This window comes from Balaenoptera acutorostrata, chromosome 2, assembly GCF_949987535.1.
Source record: "Balaenoptera acutorostrata chromosome 2, mBalAcu1.1, whole genome shotgun sequence".
Classification (NCBI taxonomy): Eukaryota; Metazoa; Chordata; class Mammalia; order Artiodactyla; family Balaenopteridae; genus Balaenoptera; species Balaenoptera acutorostrata.
Window position 1 is genome coordinate 126305825 of NC_080065.1, and position 26282 is coordinate 126332106.

Genomic DNA, 26282 nt, shown 5'->3' on the forward strand with positions numbered 1-26282 from the left:
CGAGACTCCCAGGTAAGTCTTTATGCATGTGTTTCACACACTACAGTTTGAGAAACACTGACTTTTTAAAAAAACCTTTTAATGCTCAGATTTTGGATGTGGTGTTGACCTGCAGCACCCCACGAAGTTATTAATTTGAACGCATGGTGGCAGTGCAGGCTAAGAGAGTGGATATAAGCTCTGCATTCAGTGGACTCCATTTCACGGAGAAACCCAAGAAAAAAATACAGAACACACAGCTAAAGCTAAGATAGAAGTGTTCGGGGAGCAGTTGCCACCAGACAAATTATAAGAACGAATTTGAAATTTTATAGCAGACATTTTGGAGGGTCAACGGTGGACGTGGTGATTGGGATTGCAAAAGGATTTTTCCTCTGGAACCAGACATAGCAATGGAGATGGTGCAAACAAAAGTACATCATAAGAAAAGGCAAGTGGTGATCTTCATTATATTGATTATTTTGTGGGAGGCAGGTTCAGAATTGATTCAATATTCTATACTGGAGGAGACAGAAAGTGGCACATTTGTGGCCAACCTGACAAAGGACCTGGGACTCAGGATGGGAGAGCTGGCTGCCCGGGCCGCCCAAGTTGTTGTTAAGGGGAATAGGCAGTATTTGCAGTTTGATCCAGAGACCTATGATTTGCTGCTAAATGAGAAACTGGACCGGGAGGAGCTGTGCGGCTCTACTGAGCCCTGTGTGCTACCCTTCCAAGTGTTACTGGCAAATCCCTTGCAGTTATTTCAGGCTGCCTTGCTAATTAGAGATATAAATGACCACGCCCCAGAGTTCCCCGCTAGAGAAATGCGACTAAAAATATCAGAAATTACTATGCCAGGAAAGGTATTTCCTTTGAAAATGGCACAGGATTTAGACGCTGGTAGCAACAGCCTTCAGAGCTACAAAATCAGCTCCAATCCTCACTTCCACGTTCTCACTCGGAACCGCAAGGACGGCAGGAAGTCCCCAGAGCTGGTACTGGACAAGGCGTTGGACCGTGAGGAGCAGCCCGAGCTCAGGCTAATCCTCACAGCGCTGGATGGTGGGTCTCCGCCCCGGTCTGGGACCACAAAAATTCAGATTGTGGTCTTGGACATCAATGACAACACCCCCGAGTTTACTCAGGAGTTCTATGAGGCCCAAGTCCCTGAAAATAGCTCCCTGGGCTCTCTGGTTCTCACCGTCTCAGCGAGAGATTTAGACGCAGGATCTTTTGGGGAGGTATCTTATGCCCTATTTCAAGTCGATGATGTTAACCAACCCTTCGAAATAAACGCAAATACGGGAGAAATTCGACTGAGAAAGACACTGGATTTTGAGGAATTTCAATCATATCAGGTGGATGTTGAGGCCACAGATGGTGGGGGACTATCAGGAAAATGCTGTTTAGTCATCAAGGTCCTGGACGTGAATGACAATGCTCCCGAATTGACTATGTCGTCACTTACCAGCCCCATCCCTGAAAACCTGCCAGAGATCATAGTGGCAGTTTTCAGGGTATCAGATGCAGATTCTGGACATAACCAACAGGTTACTTGTTCTATAGATGACAATCTCCCCTTTCTTCTAAGACCATCCTTTGAAAATTTCTACACCTTGGTAACAGAAGGAGCGCTGGACAGAGAGAGCAGAGCCGAGTACAACATCACCATCACCGTCACTGACATGGGAACCCCCAGGCTGAAAACCGAGCACAACATAACCGTGCTGGTGTCCGACGTCAACGACAACGCCCCCGCCTTCACCCAGACCTCCTACACCCTGTCCGTCCGCGAGAACAACAGCCCCGCCCTGCACATTGGCACCGTCCGCGCCACAGACAGAGACGCGGGCGCCAACGCCCAGGTCACCTACTCGCTGCTGCCGCCCCTCGACCCGCACGTGCCCCTGGCCTCCCTGGTGTCCATCAACCCGGACAACGGCCACCTGTTCGCCCTGAGGTCCCTGGACTACGAGGCCCTGCGGGCGTTCGAGTTCCGCGTAGGTGCCGCCGACCGCGGCTCGCCCGCGCTCAGCAGCCAGGCACTGGTGCGCGTGCTCGTGGCGGACGAGAACGACAACGCGCCCTTCGTGCTGTACCCGCTGCAGAACGCCTCGGCGCCCTGCACCGAGCTGGTGCCCAGGGCGGCCGAGGCGGGCTACCTGGTGACCAAGGTGGTGGCGGTGGACGGCGACTCGGGCCAGAACGCCTGGCTGTCGTACCAGCTGCTCAAGGCCACGGAGCCCGGGCTGTTCGGCGTGTGGGCGCACAACGGCGAGGTGCGCACGGCCCGGCTGCTGAGCGAGCGCGACGCGGCCAAGCACAGGCTGGTGGTGCTGGTCAAGGACAACGGCGAGCCGCCGCTGTCGGCCAGCGTCACGCTGCACGTACTGCTGGTGGACGGCTTCTCGCAGCCCTACCTGCCGGCCCCGGAAGCGGAAGCGGCGGCCGCGGCGCCGGCCGCCCCGCTCACCGTCTACCTGGTGGTCGCCTTGGCGTCGGTGTCGTCGCTCTTCCTCTTCTCGGTGCTGGTGTTCGTCGCGGTGCGGCTGTGCAGGCGGGGCGGGGCGGCCTCGGTGGGTCGCTGCTCGGTGCCCGAGGGCCCCTTTCCGGGCCACCTGGTGGACGTCAGCGGCACGGGGACCCTGTCCCAGAGCTACCAGTACGAGGTGTGTCTGACGGGAGGCCCTGGGACCAGCGAGTTCAAGTTTCTGAAACCTATTCACCCTAACTTCCCTCCCCAGGGCACTGGGAGGGAAATGGAGGAAAACCCCACCGTTCGGAATAGTTTCCTGTTCAGTTAAGTATCGGATTATTCTATTAAACCCTACTTAATAAGTTGGAAATCTCTTTTAATTTAAACCTACATGTTTTAATGCATATTATTGACGGTCCGTTTTCCTGATTATTTTATTACTGTTCCTTAGGGTGAAATTTTTAAAAATCAGGTACTGGGTATGCACAGTATTTTCCCTATATTATCGTTAGTAGGTTTAAAAAATTACTCTCACTCAAGTATATTTGAAAATTTGAACAAAAGTAAATTTTTATTTGCATTATTTAAAAATTTTTTAATTGAATAATCTATCCTTTTTACAAAAATTATATTCCAAAGTCCTTAAGATTGTATTTCTAAGTAGTGGTGAGAATTGTCATCACTACTGCTATGTAGGGGGAAAGTTTTAATGTATTTAACATTATTTAATCAGATATTTAAAATTTTAATGTAATTGATATTATTGAATGTATCTGATATTATTTAAAATGGAATTGGGCTTAAGTAAATTATATTTGGCTGTGTTCTGTGTCCAAATAAGTGAACTATCATCGCTCTTTTTTCTGGGATGATTACCAATCAATTCAATGAGTGTAGGGAACACTTACTGTTTTGTATTCTCAATATAAGTTTGGGGTAACTAAAGTGTGGAAAACTAAAGATAAACACTAAAGATGGCTAAATGCTAAAATAGTCATTCATATTTATGTGTATTTCAGTATACCACAATAGTCAATACATATTTTCTATGAATATAGACTTAACGAAATTGTCAACACATTAAATTAGTTTGTGAGCTTCATGTAAGAATATGCTGGCCTTTTTAAAACAACACCAAGCCAATTATAAATGCTTAATAAATATTTGCTAAATGTTATTAACATTCCAATAGCGAATTTTAAAAAAATAACTTTCAAGGAATTAGTAATACTAATAGTCTCTTTACAATACAGTATCCTTGCCAATAAGTGAAATTATTAAATATCACTGTTTTAACTTTCCTTCTAAACAGAAAACATCCTTGCTCACCCTAATCTCTATTACAGAATATAAAGTGCTTGAGAGTACATTTTATCTCGTCTTTGTCTAACAGTTTGCAAGTTCAGAGGTATTTTTGGTAAAATCCAAATTTTACTTTTCAAACTCCTCCTCCTTCTACATGTGTGATACCTGCCAAGACCTAAGTAAGTTATGAGTAGCAGGTTACTAGCTAATGTCAGATTTTCCCTTCCAGTGCTGTGTATGCACCATTTATCTTTATCAACCACAAAATCATTTACTTTCACAATTTAACCCATATTTGGTTTTATTTTTGTTGGTTATATTTGTAGTATTTTATGAAATATCCTTCTTTACAAGGTCCCATCAAAGTCTGGCAGTGACAGTTGAGTGAATATTTTCTTTTTATCCTTAATTAAAATGGAACTGGACTTAACTAAATTATATTTAGCTGTGTTCTGTGTCCAAATAAATGAACTATCATGGCTCTTTTGTCAGGGATGATTACTGCTCAATTCAATGAGTGTAGGGAACACTTACTGTTTTGTATTCCCAGATACTTCCCCTCTCCTCCTCCATTCTTCTTTGGGGGAACTGCTTCTGCTTTTTAAAAAATTATTATTAATTTATTTATTTTTGGCTGTGTTGGGTCTTCGTTTCTGTGCGAGGGCTTTCTCTAGTTGCGGCAAGCGGGGGCCACTCTTCATCGCGGTGCGCGGGCCTCTCACTATCGCGGCCTCTCTTGTTGGGAGCACAGGCTCCAGACGGCGCAGGCTCAGTAGTTGTGGCTCACAGGCCTAGTTGCTTCGCGGCATGTGAGATCTTCCCAGACCAGGGCTCGAACCCGTGTTCTCTGCATTGGCACGCAGATTCTCAACCACTGCGCCACCAGGGAAGCCCTGCTTCTGCTATTCTTACTCCAACCACATGGCTTTACTTGTTGCACTGGATTTTTTCAGTAACCCCATCTGCCCAGTCCCAGAGGGTGTACACTGGGATGGGCCCTGTCCAATGCTGACAGGTCAAAACCCTTCCCTAGAAAGTATATCTTTGACTTCATTGGCCTTATTGCCTTCTTCATGTTTGCCCAAAGACATTGCCTGAATTCAGAACTTACTGATTTCCAATAAAACAAATGGCCATTTCTTCTCAACTTTAGTGAGCTATGCACACAATGAGTTTATGAAGGAAAAAAAATTCCCCAAGGTTATGTATACAGAGACTGAAAAGAAATCACATTTTTCAGAAGTTACAGGCACACTTCAATTTGATTGGGAGTAGAAACTGGATTTAAAATTTTATAACTTCTTCTAACACGATAGAACAAATTAGTATTTTTGTAATAGAATGTAAGCTCCTGAGAGCAAGAATTTTTGTGTTTAATTTACCGCTTTATCCTGAGAAGCTAGAAAAATTCCTGCACAGAGAAATACTTATTAAATAAATAAATAAATTTGTCTTGAGCCCAGTTTTGTCTACTGAACTTGTACCTTTATAGGGAAGATGAATATATAGATAAATAGGTATTACTTTGCTCTCACAACTGTTGTTAGATACCTGAACAAAACTGCATCACAGGTGAGGGGGAAAGGAGTTTATAACACTCTATGACCCAAAAGGTGTTCAATGCAGTTTAGCTATTATTACATTACTCTTTGAAATAAAGACTACCTGAAGTTGTGAAGCAGAACGCTTGGTGGCGCTGCAGGCTAAGAGAGTGAAAAACTGTCGCTGCATGCTCCCAGACTCGATAAAAACCGATCCGTTTCTGGCAGCTCACAAAGGAAACATTTACACTGGTGGGTAAAGAAGATTTCAGAGAGGCAGATATCCCCCTGTCAGCCAGTGTTAAGAGCTAACTCAAGATTGCTGAACCAAGATAGCAGAGTTGGCCGCAAAGCAATTATTTTGTGATTAAATACTGCATCTTTTAGACCCGGAGGAACCATGGAGACGCCGCTACCCAAAACGACGCAAAAAAGGCAAGTGACTGCCATTATTATTCTGTTACTATTGTGGGAGGTGGGTGGTGCGGTCATTAAGTATTCCATTCTAGAAGAGAGACACAGCGGCTCATTTGTGGCCAACCTAGCAAAAGATCTGGGGTTGGGCTTAGGAGAGCTGGCCTCGCGGGGCGCCCGGATTCTTTCCAAAGGGAATAAACAGCATTTGCAGGTCGAGCACAAGAGTGGGAATTTGCTCCTAAAAGAAAAACTGGACCGGGAAGAGTTGTGCGGTGACGTGGATCCATGTATACTGCATTTCCAGGTGTTACTGAAAAACCCGGTGCAGTTTATTCAAGGTGAATTACAGCTCCAAGACGTAAATGACCATGCCCCTGAGTTCCTGGAAAATGAAATCCTCCTGAAAATCTCAGAAAGTAGCCATACAGGGACCGCATTTCCTTTGAAAATAGCTCAAGATTTAGATGTGGGCAGTAACACAGTTCAGAACTACACAATTAGCACCAACTTCCATTTCCACATTTTCACTCGAAATCGCAGCGACGGCAGGAAATACCCAGAGCTGGTGCTGGACAAAGAGCTGGACCGTGAGGAGCAGCCAGAGCTCAGGTTAACCCTCACGGCGCTGGATGGTGGGTCACCGCCAAAGACTGGGACTTCCCAGGTTCTCATCATGGTCCTGGACATAAATGACAACGCCCCTGAATTTGCTCGGCAGCTCTACGAGGTGCAGGTCCCAGAGAACAGCCCTGTAGGCTCCCTTGTCATCACTGTCTCTGCCAGAGATTTGGATGCTGGGACCTACGGAGAGCTCTCCTACTCATTTTTCCAATCCTCAAATCAAGTCATTCAGGCCTTTGAAGTCAACACAGTCACGGGGGATATTCGATTAAAAAAAATGTTGGATTTTGAGGAAATTCGATCTTACCGTATGGAAATTGAGGCCTCAGACGGCGGGGGTCTTTCAGGAAAATGCACTGTAGCCATAGAAGTGACGGATGTAAACGACAACGCCCCTGAATTGACCATGTCATTACTCATGAATGATATCCCAGAAAACACCCCTGACACTGTGGTCGCTATTTTCGGAATTTCAGATCCAGACGCCGGGGACAATGGCAAAATGATGTGTTACATCCAAGACCATCTCCCCTTCCTTCTGAAAATTACTGTAGAAAATTTCTACACCTTGGTAACAGAAGGAGCGCTGGACAGAGAGAGCAGAGCCAAGTACAACATCACCATCACCGTCACTGACATGGGAACCCCCAGGCTGAAAACCGAGCACAACATAACCGTGCTGGTGTCCGACGTCAACGACAATGCCCCCGCCTTCACTCAGACCTCCTACACCCTGTCCGTCCGCGAGAACAACAGCCCCGCCCTGCACATCGGCACCGTCCGCGCCACAGACAGAGACGCGGGCGCCAACGCCCAGGTCACCTACTCGCTGCTGCCGCCCCTCGACCCGCACGTGCCCCTGGCCTCCCTGGTGTCCATCAACCCGGACAACGGCCACCTGTTCGCCCTGAGGTCCCTGGACTACGAAGCCCTGCGGGCGTTCGAGTTCCGCGTGGGCGCCGCCGACCGCGGCTCGCCCGCGCTCAGCAGCCAGGCGCTGGTGCGCGTGCTCGTGGCGGACGAGAACGACAACGCGCCCTTCGTGCTGTACCCGCTGCAGAACGCCTCGGCGCCCTGCACCGAGCTGGTGCCCAGGGCGGCCGAGGCGGGCTACCTGGTGACCAAGGTGGTGGCGGTGGACGGCGACTCGGGCCAGAACGCCTGGCTGTCGTTCCAGCTGCTCAAGGCCACGGAGCCCGGGCTGTTCGGCGTGTGGGCGCACAACGGCGAGGTGCGCACGGCCCGGCTGCTGAGCGAGCGCGACGCGGCCAAGCACAGGCTGGTGGTGCTGGTCAAGGACAACGGCGAGCCGCCGCTGTCGGCCAGCGTCACGCTGCACGTGCTGCTGGTGGACGGCTTCTCGCAGCCCTACCTGCCGGCCCCGGAAGCGGAAGCGGCGGCCGCGGCGCCGGCCGCCCCGCTCACCGTCTACCTGGTGGTCGCCTTGGCGTCGGTGTCGTCGCTCTTCGTCTTCTCGGTGCTGGTGTTCGTCGCGGTGCGGCTGTGCAGGCGGGGCGGGGCGGCCTCGGTGGGTCGCTGCTTGGTGCCCGAGGGCCCCTTTCCGGGCCACCTGGTGGACGTCAGCGGCACGGGGACCCTGTCCCAGAGCTACCAGTACGAGGTGTGTCTGACGGGAGGCTCTGGGACCAGGGAGTTCAAGTGTCTGAAACCTCTTGTCCCCAACATCATGGGTGAAGGTGTTGGTACGGACACCGAGGATAACTCCAACTTTAGAAACCATTTTGGGTTCAATTAAGAATCTCACTTGACAAGACGTGATAAATGATCATATTCAGTAATGTATTAATTTCCAACCCTTTCACATAGAGCTTACATATTCACTCATTCGTAAGTTTTGTCATATTTATAGTTTGAAGTATTTTACATTCCGAATCTCTAGGTGTTTTTTATTGTTGCTGTCTTTTTTTTTTTAAGCCCTTCACATTTTGCATGTGAGATGAGACATGAAATGGTGAAATGGTGTTTCTCAGTTTTTTGGTGGTCAGATTTTTGTAAGTCACAAATGTTTTCAGGTTCCTGATATTTGAGATTGTTCGTTGATATCTTGTTATGACTAAGAGAATTGTGTTTTACGATTATCATAGCATGTCAGGCTATTGTAAATGATGGCTTTTAGGTTTAAAAATAATTTTCACCTATGCAAAAAATTTTATGACCACGAATATCGTTGGATTTCTGTAGTGTTGTTTTGAAAACACTATTGTCTTTCCTCAAATGAACTAATATTTTATCTGGATGTTTTCTGAGTATTTTCTTTCAAAATTGATATCATTATTTAGACCGTCTGCTATAATTTAAAAGGATTTAATCCCAGTTAAATAGAAAAAATGTTGGTAGAGTTATGATTTCTTTTTCATAATAAATGGTTTTTAGTATGCAAATAATGATTTTCATTCTTTTAAAATAATATGTAGTCACATGATTCAAACATATTCAATAAGAACAAGAAAGAAAGTGAATTAACACCATGATTCTCCCACTCATGAATAATTATCAATGTCATCATTCTAAAATATTTCTATGATGCTTATAAGTTACTAGCTGGATGGAAATAATTTTATAAAACCAATCTGTAAGAAACTGCTTTCTTTATAATTAAAACCATCAGATTTTACTGAAATATAATAAAAATAATATGAAACTATAGAACTTGCTTAAGCTTAGATAAATATTCCCTATAAGGTTAACAAACAGGAGTATGGTGCATATTAAGATATTAGCAATGATCAACTGCCTGCTGAAAAACGAGCAAATAAACATTCTTACACTTCCTCCTCTCCTCACCTTACTTTATACTTTTGTTATATGTAGTTACCTTAACAATGTTTATAACATTTACAATGTATTTTAAAAGGATAATCTTCATAATTGTTTAGACATTTTATGTTTCAAATATTTAATTTGTCATACAACGCTACAACATTTTTCAAGTTCATTCAAGTCTGTTCAGAGGTAACAACTTTTGAACCTTTTGTTTTCTTCCCCCATGATATTTGCCTCCATATTTCTAAATAATATGCTTACAAAATGCTTTTTCTCAAATTTAAGTTTTAGATATTATCCATTTACTTCCAAAGGGCACACACACAAACTTGCACATTTCTTCTACCCCATCCTCTCTCATACCAGCATCATTATTCTGTTTAGTGTTTAAATAATTATGACTATGTAAATATCACTTAGACCCAAACCTCATATTGCTCTAAGATTTTCTTTTTCTTTACTCTTAAGTTAATAATTGCCTCATTTTCCACTTTACTTACTTTTCTATGTACATATTTTAAAGTTATCCCCATACTTTCTAAAGTCTAAAGCTCCTCATTGTATTATTAAAAGCCCATAAAAAAAAAACCTCTCAGTTCCATTATTTTTTCTTGGAGCTGTTGTGGAGCCACCCAGACTCCTGCTCAATTGTACACTATTTTCTCTCTAGACCTACTCCACAGCCGGCAGTTTGGGATTTGCTATACCCTTCATCCTGGAAATTTCTTTTCTCTCTCTCATGTGTTTGATTTCATTTTCTGCATTTGTTATGTCTTCCTTTTTATTGGTTTACCCCCCTAAATTCCTGAAAAATACTTGGTGATAAATTTATTCAGAACTTGAACATCTGAAAATTCTGGATGCTATAAAATCAAATGTTGATTTGATTTTGTTGGATGTGGAATTATAGGTGAGGAATTATTTGCTACTAGTATTTTGAAGGCATTGCTTTATTGTCTTCTAATCTCCAATGTTGAGATATTCAACATCCTGATTACCCATTTTTTCTGAGACCTATTTTTTTCCTAGATCCCTGGTTCTCAACTGGGGGCAAATTTGCCACCCAGCAACATCTGGTAATGTGTGGAAACAGTTTTGATTGTCACAAGTGGAGGAGATGGTGCTAGTGGCATCTGGTGGGTAGAGGCCAGGGATGCTGCTAAACATTCTACAATGCACGGGACAGCCCCCCTGCCCACAAAGGAGTATATGGCCCCAAATGCCAATAGTGTTTTAGCTGAGAAACCTCGCTCAAGATGAAATTAGGTCATTATATATTATCTCCATTGTTGTAGAATTTCTTAATTACGTGTCATAGTGTAAGACTTTTGTCGTTTATTGTGATAAATACCCAATGAGATTTGTCAATCTTGTGTAATGTGTTCTTTAGACTAAGACAGGATTTGGGATTTGTGTGTGTGTGTGTGTGTGTGTAATTTAAAAAATGATTTCCTCTATTCAGTGTTCTTTGTTTTCTTATTCTGTAACTCTTGTTAGTTGTATAGTGACCTCCTTGGTTGATATTTAATTTTTCTTAACATTTCTCTATTTACTATTTTTGTCTTTATTTCCCTGAATTCTAATAGATTTTCTCAACCTATTTTTTAACCCTTCTGATTGAGTTTTAAACTTTTTCTATTATAGTTTTCCTCTCAAAAAGCTCTCTTGTTCTCTGAAGGTTCTTTCTATAGCATTTTAGTTTTTAATTTTTAAATTGAGATGTAATTTACATACCCTAACAGTCACATTTTAAAGCCGTTCAGTGGTTTTTAGTATATTCAAACAGTTGTACAATCATTACCACTGTCTAATTCATTTTCATCACCCTGAAAAGAAACCTGGTTCCCATTAGTGGTCACTTCCCCTTCCCTCCTCCCTGTAGCCTTCGGCAACCACTAATCAACTTTATGTCTCTATGGATTTGTCTGTTCTGGACATTTCATATAAATGGAATCATACAACATGTAGCCTTTTGCGTCTGTCTTCATTCACTTAACATGTTTCCAAGGTTCATCCATGTCGTGGCACATATCAATACTTCATTCCTTTTTATGGCCAAATAATATTAATGTGGTATTAATGTACCACATTTTATCAGCTGATGGACGTTTGGGTTTGTTTCCACTTTTTCACTATTATGAATAATGCTGCTGTGAACATTCATGTACAAGTTTTTATGTGGATGTATGTTTTTGATCCTCTTGGGCATATACCCAGAATTAGAATTGCTAGGACATAAATACAGTTACTCTGTTTAACTTCTTAAGAACTGTCAAACTGTTTTCCAAAGTAACTGTACTGTTTACCATTCCCATTGACAGTGTAGGAGGGTTCCAGTTTCTCCTCACCAACACTTGTTATTTTCTTTTTGATTATAGCTATCCTAGATGGTGTGAAGTAGTATCTCATTGTGGTTTGGTTTGCATTTCCCAGATGGCAAATGATGTTGAGCATCTTTTCATTTGCTTATGGACCACCTGAATATCTTCTTTGGAGAAATATCCACTCAAATGCTTTGCACATTTAAAAATAGGATTTTGGTCTTTTTATTGTTGAGTTGGAGCAGTTCTTTATTCTGGATACTAGACCCTTATTAGACATATGATTTACAAATATTTTCTCCTATTCTGTGGTTTGTCTTTTAAATTTATTGATAGTATCCTTTGAAGTACAAAAGATTTTTTTATTTTAATGAAACCCAATTTATTTATTTTTTCCTTTGGTTGCTTATTATGCTTTTGGTGTCATATCTAAAACATCATTGCCTAATCCAAAGTCATGAAGATTTACACCTATGTTTTCTTCTAAGGGTTTTATAGTTTTAGCCCTTACACTTAGGTCTTTATCAATCAATGGCAGCCTTTTATTGTATCACAGAGACTTGGTCTTTTCTTATACCTCTGAAGATATTAATTTTAGGTTTTTAAAATTTTTCTTCTAATCCTAGCATTTCATTTTTCTTTAGTATTACTTTTATCCTCTTTGTCTTTGGTCTCCACCCTCATGTTAGAGACTTTCCTTTTTATGTATTATGCTGCTTGGCTGTCTGTTTTTTGTTTTTGTTTTTTTCCATGAGACAATAAAAAGCTGATTAGGCATTGCATGTTTGGGTGGGACTAGTTGAGTGGTGGATCTCACCTTAGGATAATTAAATAGGAAACAACATTTTGCTTGGGGACCAAAAGTTAATATCTGTAAATCTCTTCTCTTGGGCCTATGTTGTTTTCCAGAGAAGAATTCAGTAAGAATGGGGGTAGTGGTGGAAGGTATTATAAAAGAAGGCACTCAGCGCTCTGAGAGCTCGTTGGTTGGAAATGGGGTCTTAATCAGTATGTAGAATTTCTTTAATACTCTTCTCAGTAAGGTCTCAGCCCTACCCTCAGTTGTGCTAGTGTCCCTCAGTCCAGCCCTGTCTATATAACATCTACAAATAGTGTACCTCCCATTTCCTGCCACTAAGAGAAAAGGGAGGACACCTTGCTTCAGTGATTGGGGAAGGAATTCTCAGATACATGTAGTCCTTGTACAGATTTTCAGCCACTGTTGTTTTCAGCCTCTCCTTGGACCCTCAATATGAATCATTACTTTGGCTGGATTTGATTTTCTTATTAATCCTACCCACCTGCACCCCCACTTTCTACTCTCATTTGACAACAGAAAAAAGTAAAATCTGTCCATAACCAATTGTCTGTATACTTTGCATCTTCCAAAAATTTTAGTGACTTTTCTCCCCTGCTGTTTACTCTTCTATTCTTTTTGTCTTCATAGGTTCATTTATGTTAAACCTTTGCTCTCTACTGTTTAAATGAAGTTTCAGGGGGGAATTGAGATAAACTGGTATGCTCAAACTGGAAATGATATGCCATCCTTACTCTCAGTTATTTTATCCCAGCTTCCCCAAACCTGAATTATTTATAGTGCATCATCTCTTGGTTTACTGGATTTCATCAGGTGTAATCCTTTAGAGAAGAGTTTATATGTGCTGTATTTCTTGAATTATCACATGCTTGAGAAGTATTATTTAGCTGGGTATAAAATTCTTCAGTCAACTTTCTTCAGAGATTTGTTGATACCAAATATTACATTAACCCTTTCATCACAGTTTCTCAGTTCATCTATAAATTGACTGAATTTTATCCTTAAGTAGTTTTTTTCAATAAGCACTCATGAATGCTAATGCAATGTTTTATAAATTCTTTCCTGTTTGCTGCATTATTATCTTTGTACTTGAACATCTCGGCTAGGTATAACATTATTGAGCCATAATTTCTTTCCCTCAGAACCCTGAAGACATTTCCACTGTGTTCTGGTATTGAATGTTGATGAGGAGAAGTCTGAGGCTATTTTCTTCATCTGTAGATGACTTGCTTTCTACCCTTGAAATTCATTATCTTTATCAGGTTATGTCTTAATTTTGATACTTGTGTATTATTATCTTCCCTGAAGCTCAGTGTACCCTTTCAATCTGTTCTGTGCAGCTTCAAGTATGTCACTTATTTACTTATATATGGTAAGTATAAATGGTTTTTAAATCTGTCTGATAGTTCCCACATCTGAAGTTTGTATGGGTCTATTTCTGCTGTATTGTTTCTGATTCTTCTCATTTATGTTGTCTGTTTCTTTGTGTGAATTATATGGTTGACTGCACCTGAAAATTTATTTATAGGGTGTCCTCAAAGCCTTGGTTGCATGTTCCATCTTTCAAAAGTGGTTTTCATTTGTTTTAGCCAGGATAGAAACACTATAAATAGGGGACCATCACAAACCAAGTTATGGCTTAAGGTTTCTTGCAAGTCAACCTATGCAGATTCAAAATACAAACACACATGAGGCCCACTCCATAGCTACAATTTCCCAGGCATGTTTTCTCTTCTTTTTCTTCTGCTCTACTTAACACCAGGGAGCCTTCTATATAATTCCCTGGAGTTGAGGGGAGGGAGCAGGTTTAGATTTTTTTGGTGTTTACACTGTGTTTATATTGTGGATGGAGCCCTGTGGGGTCCCTTAAAATGGGGAGGATCTTCATGTAATATGCTGCACATCTGGCTGGCCCTGAGACTTGATTTATATTTCTTTGATCTCACATTGCTTCAAATCAAAGCCCAAGGGAAAATGTTTTCATATGCCCTGAAAGAATAATAAGTTTTGTTGTTTTGATATACTGTTTACCCTTCTATTACAGGCTTCCATCAAAAATTAGGCTATTTTTACCTCTTTAATATTTTAAGGTGATTTTTATTTTATTTCATTTCATTTTTTGGCTGGACCATGGGGCTTTCAGGATCTTAGTTCCCCAACCAGGGATCCAACCCGGGCCCCTGGCAGTGGAAGTGTGGAGTCCTAACCGTTGGACCGCCAGGGAATTCCCTAAAGTGATTTTTAAAAAGTCTTGTCCATCACTTTTTATTGTTTTCCACAGGAGGTTCATCTGAATTTTCATCAGTTTCAGAAATAAAAAGCTCTGCCTAATGTCTTTTCAATTTGAAGATTCAATTTTGCCATAATTTCAGTGACATATTAGGCTATTTTTTCTTTGAATCCATTGAATATAATGTTCCATTCATTGGGTATTCTGCCCAGTCAAATCAATGATCTCCCTTCCCCATTAAATTATAAGCTCCTCATGGAGAGAGCTGTTTTTCTACTGTGTTTAGAAAAATACATACTGAAGTAATTATGGATGAATGAGTATTGAATAAACTAATGAATAAATTTCAATCTGTTATTTTACTGTCTGGCTTTATAAACTTAAAAACTATAACAAGGGCTTCCCTGGTGGCGCAGTGGTTGAGAATCCGCCTGCCAATGCAGGGGACACGGGTTTGAGCCCTGGTCCAGGAAGATCCCACATGCCGTGGAGCAACTAAGCCCGTGAGCCACAACTGCTGAGCCTGTGTGCTGCAACTACTGAAGCCTGCGCGCCTAGAGCCTGTGCTCTGCAACAAGAGAAGCCACCGGAATGAGAAGCCCACGCACCGCAACAAAGAGTAGTCCCCACTCACTGCAACTAGAGAAAGCCCGTGCACAGCAACGAAGACCCAACACAGCCAAAAATAAATAAATAAAATAAATAATTTTTAAAAATAAATAAATAAATAAAACACACCACCAATATGGAGAAATACAATCATATGCTCCTCTAAAAACCAATCCAATCAGGCAACTTATTTGATCCCATCTCCTCCTAGTGGGTAGTGGGGGCTACAGCTGTGGTCTGAGTGGGTATGACATAGACTACTAATTTCACCCAAATATATGTTCTCCCATTATTTATTATTAACAGACTTCTCATTTTTAGCTGCCCATGTGGATATGTGGCTATAGATTATACTTCCCAACTTCTGCTGTGGCTGGGGATGGTCTTATAACTAAGTTATGGCCAGTGAGACATGAGCACAAATGCCATGGAATACTTCTTAGAAGTAGTCTTTTAAAAAGGAAGGCACAGCTTTCTCTTTCTCCTATTTGCTGGTCTGAATGGCAATGTAATAGCTGGATTTTAGGCAGCTGTCTTGGACTGTGAGGTAAAGGTCATGTCCTGAAGATGGTAAAGCAACAAAATGGAATGGGACTGGGTCCCAGATATCATGCAGTGCATTTCAGCCACTAGCCTTATTTTATGAGAGAAAAATAAAATTCTATTTTGTGTAGGCAGTTGTTGTTAGGGTTTTTCTATTATTTCAGGCTAAAATTATATAGAACATTTCTATATATAGAAATTATATAGAACATAAGTCTAGCTGATATAGTAAGCTTTTTAAATAAAGTGATATTTAAGGTAAGAACCAAAGAATGAATAGAGAAAATTGTGAGACTTACATGCATTTCTTAGAAATCAAGGTTTATTGAGAACAAATAGGCTAAGCAAACAACTCAGGATTCAAGAAAAACAATTTAAAAAATAAAGAAAATAAAAGAAATGGAATTTATAAATATAAAAGCATAAATTACTTAAATAGAATAAAAACCACATAGATTTGACCAATTAAACACAAGTCTATTTCTCTGAAAAATTCAAGGGTATTTTGAGATAAATTGGTGGATTGGACATGTGCCTTTGATTTGGCTCTCTCTAAAAATGCACTAACACAAAAGTGAAGAGAGATTTTCAAAAATATAAACCTACAAGGATGGAGAGAATAAGGTATAAGACAGAAGATAAAAATCTTAGTAGCTGGAAAGCAGATGGATAACTTAGTAGAACTGATAAACCAACTACTCATCCTGAAGTAGGAAAAGCTGAGAACCAATCATGGTTAGACTGCAGGATTTTCAGAAGTATTGGATATCAGAACTATCAGCCCTAGATACTCTGGAAATGATGACAGGGTGCCAAATAAGGAGAATTGTGTTAAAATTGCCTGAGAATCAGTTAAATCTCTAATGGTCAAATCACTTTCCCTGACTCCAGTCACTGAGTAACCTACTTTCCCATCCCTAGCGTAAGTCTGGAGTTTTGTTTTCTGATGACTGAAGGAAAAGAGAGTCATCATATTAGAGGGTCCACAGTCAAAACTGAGGGCAGGGGTAATATTGGTAGTGGAAATAGGTGACCATCTAAACAGTGAATGCTGATTGTTAAAATGCTATTTTAGTCACTGGGACCAATTACAAATATTTCAGTTTTCCTCCTCTCAGACACATGGTAGAATTTCAATTCTATTTCCTCTTTAAAATACACGTGGCTATGTAATTTCATTTCGCCATTAAAATGGGAGACATATATTAAGTGACATATATTATTTCTGGGCTGGAGCTTTTGGAGACAGTGCATGGTTTAACACATTTACTTTGCCCACTATAGTGATCATGAAAGCCTTTGTAGAGATGGGAGTCTCCAGAAGCCTGGATCCCTCACTGACAGTTGTGAGGAGGGCCCCATGCTGAACTGTATGGGACATGCAGTGTGAGAAAGAAATCAACCTTCATTGTGTTAAATCACTGAGATTTGGAGTAACTGTTTAGTATTGAAGCATAACCTAACCTATCCTGAATAATGCAGGCCTACACTCCACTTCCCCCATTCAATCCTTTACCTTTTCAATCCATACCATTTTCCCCTGGGCAAGAGATTTTTAAAGAGTTGGGGAATCTGACCAGTCCAAGTGAAAAGACCTAATCACACTGACACTCGGGTTTCTCCAACAACAAGAGCTCCCAGTTCACCTTAGAGTAATAATCAGAATGGACAAGCCCTGATAACATGCTCAAAACTATTACTGAGCTCTTTAGTCTCCCCAACTAAATCAAGAACAGACTCCTGAATGAGACTCCTAAAGAAAGTTTCTAAGAAGAAGTATAGAAATAAAAACAAAGCAGTATGGTGTAAGAAATAGATCTTAATTTTATCTTTTTCCAAATAGTTATATAATTGATAAAAAAACTTTATTACAACCCTTTTCTCAATGGAAAAAAAAGAAATAAAAACAAAGCAAAGCAAAAAAAAAAGGGTAAATTGGAGAAAATAGAAAGTTTCTAAGAGCAGGAGGAAATTAGTTTCCTAGATGAAACTGCTTACCAATTGTCCTGTACAATGGATGAAAATAAGCTCAAACAAAGACACATCAGTGTTTAATTTTCAAATGCTTGGGACAATGACAATATACTACAAGAAGAACTAAAAATACAGGTCTCATATAGAAGATATAAAATAAAATTCACTTTAGATTTCTTAACAAACACGTTGGTTTAGAGCTCATGGACAAAATATTTTAAAATTCTGAAGAAAAATTATTTCCAACCTAAAACTCTATAATCAGTCAAACTTACAATCAAGTTTGAGAGTAAAATAAAGATAATTTAATACACTTAAGGTCACAACAAAATTTACCTCTCATACACCCTTCTCTGGAAACTACTAGAAGATATCTATCAAAATGTGAGAGTAATCTAGGAGAGAGGAAGTAAGAATAAAGAGAAAAGAGATGATCCAAAGCAGAACAAGTGACAGACTTCCCTGGTGGTCCAGTGGTTAAGACTCCATGCTCCCAGTGCAGGGGGCCCAGGTTCGATCCCTGGACAGGGAACTAGATCCCACATGCCACAGCTAAGAGCCCGCATGCTGCAACCAAAAATCCCACATGCCGCAATGAAGATCCTACATGCCACAACTAAGACCCAGTGTAGCCAAATAAATAAATATTAAAACAAAACAAACAAACAAACAAAAACGAAAGCAGAACAAGTAAAATGAATCTCCACATGATGTTGAAGGATGATCCCAGGATGACACTTGTCTCCAGTATAGTGAACAACTAGTCCAGTTTGGAGCTGTATGACTCAAGAGACAGGCATTTCGAAGGATATCATCAGCAAGTCCCCTGACATATCTTCAATCAGATGAAACTCTTGGAGGATGTGATCTCTTAAAGCTATAGAATAAACCAAAAAAGAGGAAGAATAAAATCCTTGAAATAGGAAACCCAATCAAAATAAAAGGCAAAGGGAATTCCAAGAATGATAGCAAAGGAAAGTTCCAGGATGAGACCTGTGCAGCAGATGTAGAGAGCAACCACTCAATTTAAAGGAGAATTGATATCTCAGGAGACATGGGAATGACCATGTGGAAAATTGTACTGAGAGGAATTGGAAGTGTGAGAAGAATAGGTGACATATCTAAAGAAAACCAAGCAAATGAAAAGGCAAGGCAATCATTAACTTCAAGAAAATAAAAGTGGGACTTCCCTGGTGATGCAGTAGTTAAGAATCTGCCTGCCAATGCAGGGGACTTGGGATAAAACTGGACAGCCAAATGCAAAATAATGAAACTAGACCACTATCTTACACCATACATAAATATCAACTCAAAATGGATTAAAGACTTGAATGTAAGACCTGAAACCATAAAACTCCCAGGAGAAAACATAGGCAGTATGCTCTTTGATATTGGTCTTAATTTCTTCCTGGATATGTCTCTTCAGACAAGGGAAACAAAAACGAAAATAAACAAATGGGACTACATCAAACTAAAAAGCTTCTGCACAGCAAAGGAAACCATCAACAAAACAAAAGGACAACCTAAAGAATGGGTGAAGATATTTGCAAATCATATATACAATAAGGGGTTAATATCCAAAATATATAAAGACTCATGTAACTCAACAAAAACAAAGCAACCTGATTTAAAAATGAGCAGAGGATCTGAACAGAGATTTTTCCAAAGAAGACAAAGAGATGGCCAACAGCCACATCAAAAGATATTCAACCATCACTAATTTTAAGGAAATGCAAATCAAAACCACAGTGAGATATCATCTCACACCCATTAGAATGGCTATTATCAAAAAGGCAAGAAATAACAAATGTTGGAGAGGATATGGAGAAAAGGGAATCCTCATATACTGTTGGTGGGAATGTAATTTGTGCAGCCACTATGGAAAACAGTATGGAGATTCCTCAAAAAACTAAGAATAGAACTACCATATGATGCAGCTATTCCACTTCTGGATATTTACCTAAAGAAAATGAAAACACTAATTTAAAAAGATATATTCACCCCATGTTCATTGCAGCATTATTCAAGATAGCAAAGATATGGAAACAACCTAAGTGCCCATCGACAGATAAATGGATAAAGAAGATGTGATACACACGCATACAATGCAATACTACTCAGCACAAAAAAGATGAAATCTTGCCATCTGCTACAACATGGATGGACCCTGAGGATATTATCCTAAGTGAAATAAGTCAGAGGGAGAAAGACAAATACTGTATGATTTCACTCATATGTGAAATATAAAAAACCAAAAACAAAATAAACTAACAAACCAAACCAAACAAAAACAAACATATAGATATAGAGAACAGAGTAGTGGGACTTCCCTGGCAGTCCAATGGTTCAGACTCTGCCCTTCCAATGCAGGGGGTGTGGGTTTGATCCCTGGTTGGGGAACTAAGATCCCATGTGCCATGTGGCATGGCAAAAAAAATTTTTTTAATAAAAAAAAAAATACAAAAAAATATAGAGAACAGAGTAGTGGCCACCAGAGGAGAAGAGGTGTAGGGGTAGGATGAAATGTGTAAAGGGGGTCAACTGTGTAGTTGAAAACTAAACTTTTGGTGGTGAGCACACCATAGTGTATACAGAAGTCAAAATATAATATACACATGAAACTTATACAAGGTTATAAACCAATGTTACCTCAAAAAAAAAGTCTCCTTATTGGTAAGGGAAGTAGGAAAATGAGGAGGGAAAATGCAGAAAACTACTGTATTTTCTTATAAACCTTTTAGTACTATTTGATTTTGAATCAAGGTCATAGATTATTTGAAAAAAGTGTATTTTAAAAGATCAGTAAAATAGAGATCTTGCAAGTCTCCTCAAGGATAAAAAGGAGGGGACTTCCCTGGTGGTCCAGTGGTTAAGACTCCACGCTCCCGATGCAGGGGGCCCAGGTTCGACCCCTGGTCAGGTAACTAGATCCCGCATGCCACAGCTAAAGATCCCGTGTGCCACAACTAAGACCCGGTGCAGCCAAATAAATAAAAAATTTTTAAAATGTCCTATACTGCCAAAAACAAACAAAAAAGAATAAAAAGGAGATAAAGTACTAAATATTACTAATAAGAATAGAGTTATAACTAGAGATAAATAATGCAATGAAAACATAATACCAAAATGTTTGCAAATCCAGATAAAATAAATGGTTTTTGAAAGTAAACCACAAGGGCTTCCCTGGTGGCACAGTGGTTGAGAATCTGCCTGCCAATGCAGGGGACATAGGTTCGAGCCCTGGTCTGGGAAGATCCCACATGCCGCGGAGCAACTAGGCCTGTGAGCCACAATTGCTGAGCCTGCGCGTCTGGAGCCTGTGCTCCGCCACAAGAGAGGCCACAACAGTGAGAGGCCCGTGCACCTCGATGAAGAGGGGCCCCCACTTGCCGCAACTAGAGAAAGCCCTCGCACAGAAATGAAGACCCAACACAGCCATAAATAAATAAATAAATAAATAAATAAATAAATAAATAAAAGTAAACCACAAATTACTTTAAAAAGAAACAAAACCCGAACAGATTAATAACCAAAAGTAAAATGTAAAAGATAATCACAGATTTACCACCCAAACCCAACCCATTTAAAAGGCAAGTTGTAATAAAGCATGTAGAAACAGATGATAATATAATTATAAAAACTATTCTGTTGCATAAAAATAGATGGAAAGCTTCCTAATCCATACTACAAGGCCAGGATAGTTTAATACCAAAACCATAGAAGTTAAACACACACATTCATGTATACACACAGAGCAGCATGGGCCAGAAAAATCCTAAAACTATGTTGGCTCATCAAATCCATCTGTGCATTAAAACAATAATATGTAATGGTTAAATGTCATTTATATCAAGAACTCAAGAATTAAAAAGCTAAAGAATAAATTTCAACAGGTGTCAAAAATTACTCTAAAATATTAAAGAATGAAGAAAAATAAGAAAACTTTTTTGATCCAAAAAATAGAGCATTTACCCCAAACTGCGATCAGCCATCATAGTTAAAGATGAAATACTAGGAGTGCTTCCACAAAGGCAAGAATGACACCTGCTTGCTACTATTAATTTTAAGAGTATTCATTGCATACTCTTGGAAATGCCAGTCATGTGAACACTAACATATACATAATTCTTAAATCAGGTGAAGGGTGGAGGATGGGGGGTAGAAAATGTTCCAAAAAATATGGCGGATAAAGAGTGAAGACCTTGAAACTGGAAGGATTATTTCATTCACAAGAAACTGAAAAAAGGCCAGTTACTCTGAAGGGTGTACAGCATTATTGTTAAGCAGTTTACAAATAAACAAAAGGCTCTCGACCAATATATGTTGATTTTTTGATGGAGACTTCATTTTCTTATATATTCTTTACTATCAATCTTAAAAACAGGAAAAGGTTTTCTTAGGATTAACTCCTGGTGGGAAGCCAGAGTTTAATTTTGTGCACCTAAATTAAGGAAAAAGACTGATTTATTTTTCTGCGAATGCAGACTCACAGAGAGGGATACGATGTAAGCATTTACATACTAGGATTACTGTGGCTAGTTGAGGAAAAATATGAAATGAAACAGCAAAGACACTAGGGGAAAAAAAAAATCACTCCTACTCCAGCTCTTAATCCGCCATCTTTTTGTTCTATTCCTGAAATTGGGAGTAACATCCACAAAACGCAAGGTGGCGCTGCAGGCTAAAAAGAGAACAAAATATTCGCATAAAGGATGTTGCAGATTCCAGTGTTAAGAGGAAAGCTGACCAGACTAGAAAAGTCGAGGAAAGGAAGCTGTGGTAATAGGTGTTGGGAGAAAGTGGGGATCCCTCCCCACAAGCATTGCTATTATCCAGCTCATTTCTAAGGATTTGGCTGATGCCATTTCTGAATTGCTCGAGGCAGAGAAAAAGTGTTTTTGGAAGACTGGTTAAACAAAGAATGGAGGCCAGAGTGGGGCATGCTGTGCAGCAAAGGCAAGTACTATTTCTTTGTATTTCTGCGAGTGTCTTGGGCTGGCGGGGAACCGCTACTGTATTTTGTGGAAGAGGAAGCTGAAAAAGGCACCTTTCTGGCCAACCTAGTAAATGACCCGGAGTTGGGGGAACTATCAGCCCGGGGACCTAGAATCATTTCAGACCAGGACACAGGATTTTTACTACTCGATCCGCTTACTGGTGATTTATTTCTAAATGAGAAATTAGACCGACAGGAACTGTGTGGCCCCACAGAGCCTGTGTGCTGCCTTTCCAGTTGTTACTGGAAAAGCCTCTTCAGATTTTCCGTGCTGAGTTATGGGTCAGAGACATCAACGATCATTCTCCAGTATTTCTAGATAGAGAGATTCCCTTGAAAATATTAGAAGGTACCACTCCAGGGGCGGCATTTCTCCTAGAAAGTGCACAGGATTCAGATGTTGGAACCAACAACCTGAGAAACTACACCATCAGCCCCAATGCCTATTTCCACATTAATGTCCATGATAGTGGCGAGGGGATTATCTATCCTGAATTGGTGCTGGATAGACTGCTGGATCAAGAAGAGGTGCCTGAGCTCAGTTTACTCCTCACCGCCTTGGATGGTGGCTCTCCACCCAGCTCTGGAACTGCCCTGGTATGCATCCTGGTTTTGGACATCAATGACAATGCCCATGAATTTGTACAGTCTCTCTACAAGGTGCAGGTGCCTGAGGATAGCCTTGTTGGCTCTCTGGTTGTCACAGTGTCAGCTAGACATTTAGATACCGGAAGTAACGGGGAAATAGTTTATGCATTTTTTTATGCTACTGAAAGAATTCTCAAAACGTTTCAAATCAATCCAACATCTGGCAATTTTCATCTTAAAGCTGAATTGAACTATGAGGCAATGCAAACTTATATATTAACTATTCAGGCCAAAGATGGCAGAGGACTTCCTGGAAAATGTACAACGGTGGTTCAGGTAACAGATATAAATGACAATCCACCAGAACTACTCATGTCATCACTTAGTACAGCAATTAAAGAAAACTCAAAAAAAAAAAAAAAGAAAAAGAAAACTCACCTGAGACAGTCATAGCTGTTTTTAGGATTCGAGACAGAGATTCAGGGAACAATGCAAAGATGGTGTGCTCCATCCAAGACGATCTCCCCTTCGTCCTGAAGCCACCTGTAGAGAATTACTACACTCTGGTAACCGATAGCTCTCTGGACAGAGAGAAAAGAGCCGAGTACAACATCACCATCACCGTCACAGATATGGGAACCCCCAGGCTGAAAACCGAGCACAACATAACCGTGCTGGTGCCCGACGTCAACGACAACGCCCCCGCCTTCACCCAGACCTCCTACACCCTGTCCGTCCGCGAGAACAACAGCCCCGCCCTGCACATCGGCACCGTCCGCGCCACAGACAGAGACGCGGGCGCCAACGCCCAGGTCACCTACTCGCTGCTGCCGCCCCTCGACCCGCACGTGCCCCTGGCCTCCCTGGTGTCCATCAACCCGGACAACGGCCACCTGTTCGCCCTGAGGTCCCTGGACTACGAGGCCCTGCGGGCGTTCGAGTTCCGCGTGGGCGCCGCCGACCGCGGCTCGCCCGCGCTCAGCAGCCAGGCGCTGGTGCGCGTGCTCGTGGCGGACGACAACGACAACGCGCCCTTCGTGCTGTACCCGCTGCAGAACGCCTCGGCGCCCTGCACCGAGCTGGTGCCCAGGGCGGCCGAGGCGGGCTACCTGGTGACCAAGGTGGTGGCGGTGGACGGCGACTCGGGCCAGAACGCCTGGCTGTCGTACCAGCTCCTCAAGGCCACGGAGCCCGGGCTGTTCGGCGTGTGGGCGCACAACGGCGAGGTGCGCACGGCCCGGCTGCTGAGCGAGCGCGACGCGGCCAAGCACAGGCTGGTGGTGCTGGTCAAGGACAACGGCGAGCCGCCGCTGTCGGCCAGCGTCACGCTGCACGTGCTGCTGGTGGACGGCTTCTCGCAGCCCTATCTGCCGGCCCCGGAAGCGGAAGCGGCGGACGCGGCGCCGGCCGCCCCGCTCACCGTCTACCTGGTGGTCGCCTTGGCGTCGGTGTCGACGCTCTTCCTGTTCTCGGTGCTGGTGTTCGTCGCGGTGCGGCTGTGCAGGAGGGGCGGGGCGGCCTCGGTGGATCGCTGCTTGGTGCCCGAGGGCCACTTTCCGGGCCACCTGGTGGACGTCAGCGGCACGGGGACCTGTCCCAGAGCTACCAGCACGAGGTGTGTTTGCGGGGAGGTATTGGGACCAGCGAGTTCAAGTTCCTGAAGCCGATTATCACCAATCTCGCATCCCAGAGCATAGGCAGGAAAAGTGGAAGAATATCCCTCATATCAGAATGATTTGGGTTTCTGATAAAGAATGAAAAATAAATGCCGGTGTTATATCTGTGAATATATTCCTATTAAGAAATTTATCTCGATTTACCTGTAGAGGAGTGCTTTCACATCATTGCAAGTATTCTTAAGGTCATAGAATAAATTTCTTTACACAGAAAAGGATTCAGCTTCAGCCCCAAGAACACTCCACAAAGCATGGATTGTTTATTGTCACCTTTTGTCTCAATTATGCTTTGTGTGCAGTCTATTACATGACAAATCTTGTTTGAGATGTTTTTAAATTGGAATTCACTGTCTTCAAATATTATTGCTAGTTTTATTTTCTAAGTTGATTAGAGTGCTCTACAAGTATACCTACCCTAACTTTTTAAAAAAGCACTTACTATGCATCATACACTATTTTAACACTTTTAATTTTAGAAGTAATCCTATGACGGGAGGTATTTTAGAAATGAGCAAATAGATGTTCATAGACGTTCAGTGAGTTCACTAAGGTCACCAACTAATAAATGGCAGAGCTAAGCATCTCTACTAAATCTTCTGATTCTGGGGCCTTGCTGTGATGCTATACTGTTTTCTCTTGTTAGATATCACCTGGCAAGTTCCTCCCTAATTAAGGAGAAATCTTTTTCTCATACTCATATTCCTGTTCAGTGTTTTGTATATTTGCAAAGAATAAGATATGTATTTGTGGTTTTATTTTTTTATAAACTAATAATCCAGTTTTTCTGGATCAATTATTCAAGTATTATTTTTAAAGCTCTGACCTATCCAAATCGCAAGTAAAAAAAATTGAAAGATCAATCTGTGCTTTCTCCTTGTTATCTGAATATGTGACCTTCATTTCACAGAAAAGATTAATGACCATGAATAGAAACATTACATAATTTTGATCGCTTCATTTGTTTATTTTCCTCACATTGCAGAAATTTTCCTACAGTAGTCCCTACCTTTTTAACACGTTTTTCTCCTTTAATTTGAAAGTTTATTTTTTAAAGTTTCTATTCAATATACTTCAGTGCTGAATCGGAAAAGTATAAGAAAAAGAATACTTTTAAATATGTAATATTAAAGAGAAACAAATTATCATTGAATTACTTAAAGATTCTGGAGAGTTAAGGAGAAGCTTTGTTATAATAATCTGTAACTGCTTTTTCTTTAACAGTTATCCAGATCATTTTTGCAGAGCTGTATTCTGAATATATCATAAGCTAGTGCTGATAACTCTTAAAATAGTAATATTACTGTGCATTACTAATGGAATATAGTCTAACGACAAAAAAAAAGAACCTCACAGCATTAAAATCTTAAGTTGTTTCCATGGCGTCAGGATAAAATTTAGTTTT

At 41.3% G+C, this 26282-nt stretch overlaps 4 protein-coding genes across 4 annotated transcripts in view; all 4 read left to right on the forward strand.

Annotated features, from left to right (window-relative positions):
* The window catches only part of LOC103012099 (protocadherin beta-4), a 109535-nt gene that overhangs the window by 24967 nt on the left and 58286 nt on the right, over positions 1-26282 (forward strand). The window lies entirely within an intron of this gene.
* Positions 241-4353, forward strand: LOC103008328 (protocadherin beta-6). Its single transcript, XM_007194117.2, has one exon. It carries the CDS (start codon positions 393-395, stop codon positions 2784-2786), a length of 2394 nt encoding a protein of 797 aa, XP_007194179.2. The 5' UTR covers positions 241-392; the 3' UTR covers positions 2787-4353.
* On the forward strand, positions 5541-8686 carry LOC103008042 (protocadherin beta-17). Its single transcript, XM_057540760.1, has one exon. The coding sequence runs from the start codon at positions 5705-5707 to the stop codon at positions 8096-8098; it is 2394 nt and encodes a 797-aa protein (XP_057396743.1). The 5' UTR covers positions 5541-5704; the 3' UTR covers positions 8099-8686.
* Positions 22560-25140, forward strand: PCDHB7 (protocadherin beta 7). Its single transcript, XM_057540763.1, is given in 5 exon segments — positions 22560-22831; positions 22834-23589; positions 23628-24794; positions 24797-24903; positions 24905-25140. Coding segments are annotated over 5 exon segments (2349 nt in total). The 5' UTR covers position 22560; the 3' UTR covers positions 24953-25140.

Coding starts and splice junctions, on each gene's coding strand:
- LOC103008328 (XM_007194117.2), top strand. CDS start 393: ATGGAGATGGTGCAAACAAAAGTACATCATAAGAAAAGGCAAGTGGTG.
- LOC103008042 (XM_057540760.1), top strand. CDS start 5,705: ATGGAGACGCCGCTACCCAAAACGACGCAAAAAAGGCAAGTGACTGCC.